The sequence below is a fragment of the Hippopotamus amphibius genome, chromosome 6 (assembly GCF_030028045.1).
Source record: "Hippopotamus amphibius kiboko isolate mHipAmp2 chromosome 6, mHipAmp2.hap2, whole genome shotgun sequence".
NCBI lineage: Eukaryota > Metazoa > Chordata > Mammalia > Artiodactyla > Hippopotamidae > Hippopotamus > Hippopotamus amphibius.
In genome coordinates, this window is record NC_080191.1 from 61892713 (window position 1) to 61903877 (window position 11165).

An 11165-nucleotide genomic window follows, 5' to 3' on the forward strand; every position below is an offset into this window, starting at 1 on the left:
GGCGTGCTCCTGACTGCATCCAGAAACCAATTCGTCTTTATTACTTGGGAAGGCAGGATGTGACCCAGGTCTGGTTCTCTTGAGAGGGATGCTTTGTGAACAGACCCAAAAGAAGATGGGCAAGTGCCCAGCCAGAAGATCTGTGGCCTCATCCCTATCACTGATTTTATTAACTAGGCCCTAATTTGTCCATTTAGACAACACACATTTCTGTGTTTGAAGACAAAATTTCACAAAAGTCTTTATTTTTCTCTCTACAGAAAAATTCAGAGGCACTACTATTTCCTTCTCATAATAAAGCAATTCTCAATTAGCAATCAAGTTATATATATATATTTAATGATGAAATGGTTAGTGTTAACCCTGTATAACATGTGATCATAAGTAACTAAAGACCACTGGGTGATATCTACCAGAAGTAATACTGGACAGAGGATTACTTACAAAAAGAGCAATTTTCAATAGAAAACTGAATATTTCCCTTGGGAAATAAATTTAATATTTTATTATTAAATGAATGGGGGCAGCAAAAGACCAGATTTCCTGTAACTGCAATAGAACAGGATTAGAAAGGCTTCCTTAGACACCCCAGTGGTATAGGGATGAAATATCTCTCATAGTTTTACAATGACAATTACAATCTCCTAGTTGTTGTTGCTCTCTGAAGAAAATGTTCAATAGAAAGATTAAATCACACAAAGCACTTAACATTTTCAAACAGTTGCCTGATAAATTTTCAAGAGAGGTTATTCATAGCACTAAATTATGTTTATCAAATATTTGAATAAGCCACACTGAGAAACAACTACAATGAAGCAGCTTACTGGTATGTGTGGTTCTCTGCACTACTACAAAAATAGCCATAAAGAGCTTGATGTACTCCATGTAAGGCTGATGTTTTACTTTTTGCAAGCCCTGTATCTCGCGGTTACATTCTCCCAGTTGATTACATTCCAAATGGCTTTCAGATAATCAGGCCTGACGTTTTTATACTGAAGGTAATAAGCGTGCTCCCACACATCGATCCCCAGCAGTGGAATAAGACCTGTTGGAAAGAAAGGGAAAGACACAAAAACTATCAACTTCAATCTAAAACACTGCATCTTCTCGCTTTAAACTTTAATTACCCTATGCATACAAAATTACCCTCTACAACATTCTCATCCATTTTTCAGTTTCTTATATAAATAGGAAGTTTGCATAAGAATAAGTATCCTAGAAAAATATTTTAAACTGCACTCTGGAAGAAAATGTGATAAATAGTAAAAATAATTAAAACAGACTTGGGAAAATCAACTAACAACAGTATTTTAACAGCTGTCCTTAAAATATCAACATATTTATCCAAGAGCCAGTTCTCAGTGGTGCTCACTAGGGGTCTCGAGAAGGATGTGTTCTGTTTGTGGGGGTGGCTGAGGACCTTCCGCAGGTGCTGCGCATTTGGGGAAGTTTATGAAAAACCTGCTCTGCTCCCCTGGGCTGTTAGTCACAGAGAATACAAAGCATTTATGATTATATATATGTATAGCTGAGTCACTTTGCTGTATAGCAGAAATTAACACATTATAAATCAACTATACTTCAAATAAATAAGTAAAACAAAGTATTTATGAGTAATAAAAATAAATTAATGAGGAAAATCGAGTAAGACTTAAGAAAAAGATACACTTTTCAGAAACTAAATGATGTAAGTGAAGTAGTTAAATGTATAAAACATTCATGTAAGAAACCTCTCCAACTGAAAGCACTCCTCTAGGAAAACAATCATCAACCAGTATGTCTAAATCAGTTGTAAGATGTGTCATTATAATTTATAATTTAGGTGACAAAATTTATACATGATTTTTACAATAAATAAATTGCCATGACTTTCATTTATTTTTATTCCAATGGGCTTTCTTCAAGCAGGAGAGAAGGAGGTATTGCTAGGATTCACCTGCCAATCACAGCCTCCCCAGTGAGGTACCTGACTCAATGGAGCACTCAGGGCTCACAAACCTTTGGTTGCTTTTCTAAATTCTGTGGCATCTCACTTTCCCAAAAGAGTTCTTTGATTCTGGCTAAATCTGAATATATCCAGGGTAGTGAGTCACATAAGCGAGTCTCCTGACATTCACAGAGGTAGAAAACATGGCTGAGACCTACTGCTGATTGATGGTAAGAGATCACCTTATATCAAAGTTCCAGCTAACTGCCAGATCTTTATGACTATTTCCTAAAGAGCTTCTACTTCCACCTGGCTCAACATAAAAAAGAATCTGGTGAGCCCAGTCTGCAGCTTATAAGCCCAATCTTTTCCTATGCAAAAAACCCTTGGGAAGGCTAAGTTTGGAAACCTTAGCTCTGGTCTTAGTGTGACCACAGGTGCTCAGCTGAGCCGGGGGAGAGTCCAAGCTCTGAAGTCAGACTCAGTCTATATGTCTTTTCCTTCTTCATGCTGTTCCTCTAATTTTAGTTGTTTATTCCAGTGCATATAATTATTATGTAGGCTGATACGAACTCTGTCAAATGAGGCACAGTTTATGTTTAAAACATTTTCTGTTAATGTATCTATAAAATTATATGTGCTAATTTTATAAAATATCAAGGACTTGGAAAACACTGTTGCTCACACAAAACTCTGGGTATCATCTACTAAGATCTGCTCAAATTAGTACGTGCTCAGGATACATTTGAACACTGCTAGTCTTCCTCATTTCACTGCAAACGCTTTCTAGTGAACCATCTCTGCCGAATAAACAAGCCATAATTCTTAAGCCTAACCTGTTGTTCCTTGCAGGGGATCCTGGTTAGAACAAGCAGCAATCTGTAAGCGACCCTGTTCCTTGTTGAAACCGAGCCAACCCCAGCCTGAGCCTTGGACACCAACGGAAACAGTGGTCAACTTCTCCTTAAATTTGGCGAAGGAACCAAAGTCACGATTGATGGCTTCCAGCAACTCCCCTATTAAAAAAAAAAATTCCAAAAACCACCCACAAATGAACAGATTGCAACAATTACAATAAAATATTTATTACACATATCCAAATATTCTTGTCATATGGCCCAAGACAACTAGAAACACACAGAAAGCACTACATAACCCAGTGAGCCTACAAAACACAGTGTTATATTCCTGCCCTGACACCAGGGTCATCAGGTCTTACAATTTTAATTTATGTGTTTGTTACTGAAGCGTGTTACAGGGATTTCTTCACTCACAGTGCTATTTCCACAAGGAAAGGAATTAATATTTTTCATTAGCTTTCTTTTTTCCCCTCAACAGAAGATTTCACTTTGACTTCTACCCTACCTACTCTGTGTTTCAATTTGGGAACAAAATGTTGTGGTTGAGATTTGCTTCTTCTCCAAGGCAGCCTAGATCTTTCCTATCTCAATTACATCATTTCAAAAAGAGTGATGCTGCCTTTTAGTGAACTAAGGATGCACTTTAAGAGTTATCACCCTTTTTATTCTATAGCAATATAGAATACAATTTATTTGAGACTGAGCACATCAACTAGGCCAAAAATATCCCTTCTCTTACTTTACTTAGAAATCATCTATTATAAGCACAACTGATGGAAAAACTGGTGCCAGACAACACTAAACGGCAGAGTACCAAAACCTACTGGCTGCATACAGGTGTGTCTGGATTCTGGCAACTCACAACACCCCAAAAGTATTAAGTCATAGTCTGAAGACCTAACTCAGAAAAAATAAATTGTCCAGTTTCCCATACTTACTCCCCCATTCACCTTTACTTCCAAGCGAAATTGCTTATTTCAAATGCATAAGGTACCTTCTGGAACATGATTAAAAACAAAAAGCAAAATGCCACAGAAACTTAAGGTACATGCCAGAAGTGCAGAAACAAAGGAAGAGGGCTATATTTACGCCCCATACCTTCCCTGGGGTGGGGAGGATAAAGTTCTGGGTCTCCACGCGCTACACAGGAAGTCAAGTACACAAGCAAGTGAACAAGACCATGGGCTCTGTACTCCCTTGTTAACCTGCAGTTGTCCTGGAAAACCTAATTTTCTGGGACAACTGACTTTTTAATCAGTTAGGAAGAGTAGTAAAACAATAGCAGGAGGCCTTATTCTATAATATCTTATTTAATTTTTAAAACAACCCTATTTTCATCCCCATATCATACAGATGAAGAAAGTAAGGTACGGAATGGTTAATATCTTTCCCAGGGCCTAGAGCTAATAAGTGAAAGCTCACCTTTTCTAACAACTAAGTTTCTCAGTCTTTCCCTAACGTACGGTACATTTCAACCAAGATATGACACTGTTATGTGACACTGTGTGTGTATAAATCTCATGATATAACTCCCTGAATGTAGTCTCCACTCTTGCACATGCCCCTTTGAAATGTACAACTTTGTTGTACTCCTTGCTATGAAAATCATACCATTACGATACCTCAGGGAGAGTTAAGGTAACTTAAGAAAATCAAGTCATTCCTATCGTGCAGAAAGTGTAGCTAAGGCTGCACCAATATAAACCGACCTTTGGGTTCTCCACCACCGTTAGGGCTCAGATTTGTCCAGAAAATGCTATGATTGATATGGCCTCCACCGTTGAACTTTATTGCAGGCTGTAAAGCCACCTGAGCTGTAACATCACCTGAAAGGTTAAAACACAAACATATTTTTTTTTAATTCTTACATTTTCAACCATTTATATACTGTTTTTTTTTTCTTTGTAAAATGTCAGATAATTGGACCATTGCAACATCCCTATTGGTCCCCAAATTTTATAATTTCAAGACTCTACTCCCCAGAAAAAGAAAACCATTCCCAAAATTATTTGTCGCAGTGGATTTTCAGCTCAATTGATGGGCCAAACAACTAGAGAGAAGCCAGCAGGGGGTAGAAAATTCACTCCTGGGCTTCAAACTCAGTTTTCTTGGATAGAAAAGATTTCAGTAAATGAAATAACAGAGAACAAAGACAGAAAATAGTGGAATGCTATAAAACAGATGGTTCCATATATAGACTACACAGAAAATGTTCAAGTCTCATTTTCTAGACAGACAACCATCCACTGGGAAATACTTCAATGTTACATTAACCAAAAACTCAACTTATTCAAAACTGAACCCCCAATCTTCAACCTCAAACTTATTCTCCAAAGGCCTTCCCCACCTCAGTGAGTGCCAGCTGTTTTCTCAGGGTGTTTTTGATAACATGGTTATTTTTAACTCCTTTCCTCTCACACCCCACATCCAACCCACCAGCACACCCAGCAAAGCCAGCTCCAGAAAACAGCCAGAACCTCGCCCCTTCTTCCTGCCTCTGGTGCAACCAGCAGCATCTCCCCGTTGCATCCGTGTTCCCGTCTCTCACTGGTCTCCTGCTTCCACACCCGCCCCTACAGTCTATTCTCAACGCAGTGGCCACAGGGCTCCTCTAGACCCCAAACTGATCATGGCACACCTCCGGTCAAATCCCTCCATGGGCTGCTCTTCTCAAAGTGAACCCGAGTCCTTACAGTTGGTACAGAGGTTCCTGTCATTCGACCCTCTGCACCTCCTCGCTGGCCCAGCTCCCGACACAACGGCCCCCTGGCACTTAGATGACAAGCCTGGCACACTCCCGGCTCAGGGCTTCCACTGACTGCTGCAGCTTTGCTGGAACACTCTTGCTGGAGACGGTCTCATGGTTCACTCCCCCATTTCTCCTTCAAGTCTCCACTGAAACATTAACCTCACCAGAAGCCTTATCTAACCACAACACAAAATGGGTAATCCCCATCCCCCTCCCAGACCACTTCCCCTACTTTGTTTTTCTCGATAGGACTTCAGTCCCTCGCTTACTCCACAGTTACCTGTTCATGTCTCCCCACTAGAAGGAAAGCTCCAGTGAGGACAAGGACTGCTGTGCACTGCCAGGTCCTTGAGGCCCAATGTGCTGCCTCACATGTAGCAGGTACTCATGAATACTGAATGGAGTTTCACAGAAAAAAATTCTAACCTCTATACTTAAAAAGAATGTCATATTTGAAGCTGTTTTTTCTACCTTGCTAAACATGCAGGCAAAATGAAATATTTTCTTCTATGCCTTCAAGAAGCTACAGACTAATGGAACTATTAGGAAAAATGGGAATTCTCTTATTCAGTAAGTATTAAGTTCTTATGACTCACAAGAAATCAAGAGGCAAAGTGAAGGGAACAAAGAAGTACTGAGACCTCTGCCCTTGGAGAGCTTACGTAATAGAAGAAGTTCTCTATTTCTGTTGTTAGGGTGCACGCTAAGAACACAGGTAAGAAATGTCACTTTCTGAAACAAAACCTCCAGTTTTTAGCTATTCAAAAAGGCAAAGAGTAACAATATCTGAATACACAGATAATCTTTGAGAGTTCTGTTTAAGATGTCAACTTTTGCTATTGTTATGTTTATACAATAATTTTCTGACAGGTCAGCGTTTCCCGTACTAATTTTTCTTGGAGAATCACCCTAAAAATAAATGTAGGCTTTATACTGTTTTTTAGCAAGTCAACAATAAATATTTCTAACGGGAAAGAAATATGCTTATTGAGAACTAGTTTAACCACAATCTCTTAAAGTTTACTTAATCATTTTTTAAATTTTAATAGAAATTTGGGGGGTTTAACATCTGCTTTTAAGAACACTTTTCTCAATGTCATTGTTCAGTTAAGGAGAAAAAAAAAGAACACTTTTCTGAAGGTCAACATTTTCTTTGGCTTCACAGCAGTTTTCTTCCTCTGTTGAATACAACAAAAGTTAAATATCTTTGTTTGAAAAGTATTTATGACACTTAAATGTGATAAGATTGATGATGTTATTTTCCTTATACCCTTTTTTCCCAAATTTTCAAAGATGAAAATTTAAATCCTTAATGATTTTTAAAATTTAATTTTTTAAATAAAGGAAAGTTCTACAGATACTCATTAACTTGTAGGCAATACTGTACAATATAATAAAGCTTTTTTTCCATTGGCTTTCATTAAACAAGCAAATCTCCGATTGCACAAGAAAAGGACTGAAATTAAACTGTTTTTAAAATATTGAAAAGAAGGGTTCATGGAAGTCCCACGTAATGCAGGAAATAGTTTCACAACTGAGATTTACCCCAGCCTCTCCCCATTACCACATTCTTCCCGCATTTGTTTTTTTCCTAAATCACAGAACCTCTTCCCGTACTCAGAACATTTTCCTTTTCCCTATTTGAGGTCCCCCTGATGATCACAAGTAAATCTTCCAGAATGTGGTAACTTCCTCCTCTTTTTGTTTACCTATTACCTCACACACAACCAGCCTGCAATACTACATCTTTCCACTAGATGTCCCCACTCAACAAGATGTCACTGTCTAAAACGCACTCGACAAATTTCACAGGACCGAAATTCAATAAAAATCTAAGAAAAAAAAGCTTTTAACTGTAGCTTCAGCCATACATATAGCCTGGAAACATGACGGTCAATTATTTCCCTCGTGCAAACCACTAACATTAACTAACAGATTGAAAGTGTAATACTATTTTGTACAGAAAAGTTAAGACATAGTACTCCCATACACACCCCCAGATGCAAAACACAAAGTCCACGCACTACTGGTTTTAACTGAGCTCCTTAAAAACACACACACACACACACACACACAACTCTATATCATATTCTGACTGAATTCCAACGATTAGCAAATAGATACAAGCCTGTCTCAGTTCCCCACGCCACGGCTATTCTCCTTTTCAATTCTGCCCCCTGGGTCACTACGCGAACACATGCAGCGGCCCTACTGAAAGGAGGGGCAGGTCTTCAGCAGGCACGCCTCGCTGCCACCCGTCCCTGTAACTGGTTTCTCAAAGTCCTGCCGCCGGGCACCCACCCTTCTCCAGCGCCTCCTGGTACTTCTCCTCGGCGACGTTCAGGTTGTTCACGTAGGCCGCGTGGTGCTTGCTGTGGTGCAGCTGCATGATCTGCGCGTTGATGTGGGGCTCCAGAGCGCCATAGTCGTACTGCAGGTCGGGGAGGCTGTGCTTCTGCCGGGAGCCCAGAACCCCCAGCGCCGGCACCAGCTTCCCGCTTGCGCTGGAAAGAGAGCAAACACGGCCCGATCGGCTCACGCGGGCAGCAACCCGGTCTCCGCAGAGCCGGCCCGGAGGACCCGCGCCCCTGAGGGGGCCTTCCGATCGCTGGCCCCCTCGCCGTCCGGGCTTCGGCACTAAACTAACGCTTCGATCCAGCGCCTCGGCTGCACCTGCACGCGCTCGGCAGACACCCGCCCTCGGGCCGCGCCGCCCGCCGCGCCCCGCAACGCCGGCTCCCTGACGGTGCCCTGGACCCCGCGGCGCGGGCGGGGAGTCGGGGCTGGAGGAGGCGCGGGGCAGCGGCGGCCACCGCGCCGACCCGCCGAGGCCCCCGCCCGCACCTCTTCGCCCGCGGGGCCGGGGCCGCGTCCCCGCTGCGCCCGCCGCCCGCCGCCCGCCGCCCGCCGCCCGCCGCCTCACCTGCACGCCGCCCGGCACAACATGGTGGACGCCGCCCGCGGGCCTCTCACAGCTCGAGCCGCCGCGCCGCGCTGAGCTGACAGCCGGGGACAGACTCACGTCCCGGGCTGCGCCGCAAGGACACCACTGCCCGCCGCGGCCCCGCCCCCTGCGCCAGCCTCGACCCCGCCCACTGTGCTCGCCGCTCCCAACTCGGGGGCAACAGGGGGAGCCGGGCCCCCGGGTCTGCCCCGCCCACGCTCTGGGCCCAGGGGACGCGAGGAAGTGAGATCCGGCACTTTTCTCAGACGCTGCGCGAACCGTGATGCCCCCTGCGCGCTTCAGGGCGTGTCGCCAAAAGAAAGGCCACCATCTCCCCCCCACGTCGTGTGAGATGGTACGGCCCGAGGCTCCGCCCCGCGAAGGCACCGCCCAGCGCGGCCCTCAGGTGGGGGGGTTTGCCCGCGAGGCCGTGCCGGGAATTACCCGCAGCTCTGTTCCCGCTGCTTCCCTGCAGCCGCCGCCCAGGAGGGGAGGGGTCCGGGGACCTAGGGGTCCCGCTGCTCCCCCCGGAGGAAAGACTCGTGTCTCCCCGTGCGGCCTCGGAGCGCCCCAGCGGGTCTGCGAGTTCCCCCAGGAAGGCGGGCCTTGGCGCTGATATGCTGTAGGGCCAGTGCCCCTCCAACCGCTGCCCGCGGTGACCTTTCTTTCCGAGTGAACTGACCTTGGGACCTCTGCCAGGCCTGATAATAGTGTTAGTGTGCACCCACGACGTGCCAGGGACTGCGCTGCAGGGTTCACATACGTTCATCTTTATTTTACCCCTAGGAGAGGGGATCGTTGATTCCAAGTGACGGTGAGCTCAATGATCTTAATGAACGAGTTGCCCTGGTCACACCGTTAATAAGTGAGAGAGTGAGGATTACAATCCAAAGTTCATGCTTTCTTCATTACCAGGCCTTGGCAGTCGAGTCTTGAGTGTTTGTTGGGAGAATATAAAAGAAGTAAAACAGAGGCTTCTTTCCTGCAGTGTCCTATATCAAATGAGCTGTATCAAATGCTTTCTCAACAATTAAAGGAATTTCCCTGGTGGTGCAGGGGTTAAGACCCTGCCTGCCAATGGAGGGGGGACACGGGCTCCACCCCTAGTCTGGGAAGATCCCACATGCCACTGAGCAACTAAGCCTGTGTGCCACAACTACTGAAGCTGGAGAGCCTAGAGCTCCTGCTCCACAAGAGAAGCCACAGCAATGGGAAGCCAGTGTACAGCAACGAAGAGTAGCCCTGCTGGCCACAACTAGAGAAAGCCCGTGCACAGCCAAAAATAATAATAATTAAACACATACACACAAACACAAAAATCCTGAATTGTGTAAATCCTTCCTATAAAGAAGTTAGGAAAGCTTTATTGGCCTGAGTTGGGCCTTTACTGAATAGAATAACGTAAAAGGAAGCATATCATAGATGCTGAATAGGGTTTCAGTTACTTTCCTCCACCCCCTTCACCCCCTTCACAACACCCACCCCACCCCTGCCCCAAGGATGACCAGGCTTTGGGATGACTGGGGGAAAGAAAGGGGAACCACTGAGCAGGGCTTCACAGAAAGGGTGGGGTTTTGCTGACAGTCAGGTGAACCTAAGGGCATGTCAACAGATGAAGGAGGAAATTCAAGTCGGGACCAGCTGATGGATTTTCTTAAAGCTCAAACATGTGATTGGTAACAGGAAACTGAAAAGCATTTTAGCTGAAGTGAGGCACATTGAAAGTAGTTTTGCAGGCAAGCAAGTTTGGCATTGATTTGAGGGACAGGCTAGTTAGAAAACCATTCCACGAATCCCAGCATGAGGTACTAAGAGCTGGTTTTGGGGTACTATGGGAACTGGAAGAAAAGCATTTTGAAAGATGAAACAACAGAATTCAGTGACAGGTCAGTCCCTAATAAAAGGGCTTGTTCCAGTGAGGACAAAATATCACTATTAGGAGACTGAGCCCAGTCAGGCCATATGGATGTACTCTTGTTTGTACAAATGATGATACTTCGAGATTTAAATTGACACCCACCCCCCAGGACATGCCCTTTTGAGCAAGCAACAAAGATTGGGATGTGGGGAAGTGACATAAGCAGTCAACTAAAAGTGTCTCTAACATCATATCTTCCATCAGCTAATCCTTCATGAAGACTACCCCAACTGCAAAAGTAACAAGGATTGAGACCAAGGGTTTGGGGGTTACAGGAGGTAATAAAAAATTTCTTACACTCAGTAAACAGACCTCTTTTTCTTTTACAGTTGACCACTACAAGAAGTACTTATTCAGTTGGCCCAAGGAGTTAGATTACAGTTGATTGGGGTCTGTCCCAAATTCCTCCAGCCAGATCAGGATGTCACCTGCCACATCAAAGCACCATAATTATGGATTTCCCTTCAATCAACTTCGCAAGACTACTTCACAGCCATCTTCTGACACACCACAGTCTAGATCAACATGTTGGCTGGAGGAGGGAAAATATGGGTTGAGATGAAATCATTTTGAGCCAGTTATTAATTGCATTCATATTCTAGTAACAGATCCAGCCACAGTGTCTCAAACACAGAAGAGTGTATTCCCTCTTGTAAAAGAGATCTGGAGTAGGTAGTCCAGGGCTGGGATGACAGTGCCATGAAGTCATGAAGGAACCAGTTTCCTCTGTCCTCGGAGTTGCCTCATGATCCAGGATAGCTTCTAGA

The 11165-nt window shown here is 44.1% G+C and overlaps 1 protein-coding gene across 1 annotated transcript; it reads right to left on the reverse strand.

Moving 5' to 3' along the window:
• Positions 1 to 215: 215 nt before the first annotated feature.
• On the reverse strand, positions 216 to 8598 carry SOD2 (superoxide dismutase 2). The gene is made up of 5 exons (XM_057739703.1): positions 8460 to 8598; positions 7838 to 8040; positions 4497 to 4613; positions 2764 to 2943; positions 216 to 1045 (listed from the first exon to the last, which is right to left on the reverse strand). Exons 1-5 carry the CDS (start codon positions 8480 to 8482, stop codon positions 900 to 902), a joined length of 669 nt encoding a protein of 222 aa, XP_057595686.1. The 5' UTR covers positions 8483 to 8598; the 3' UTR covers positions 216 to 899.
• Between the last annotated feature and the right edge of the window lie 2567 nt (positions 8599 to 11165).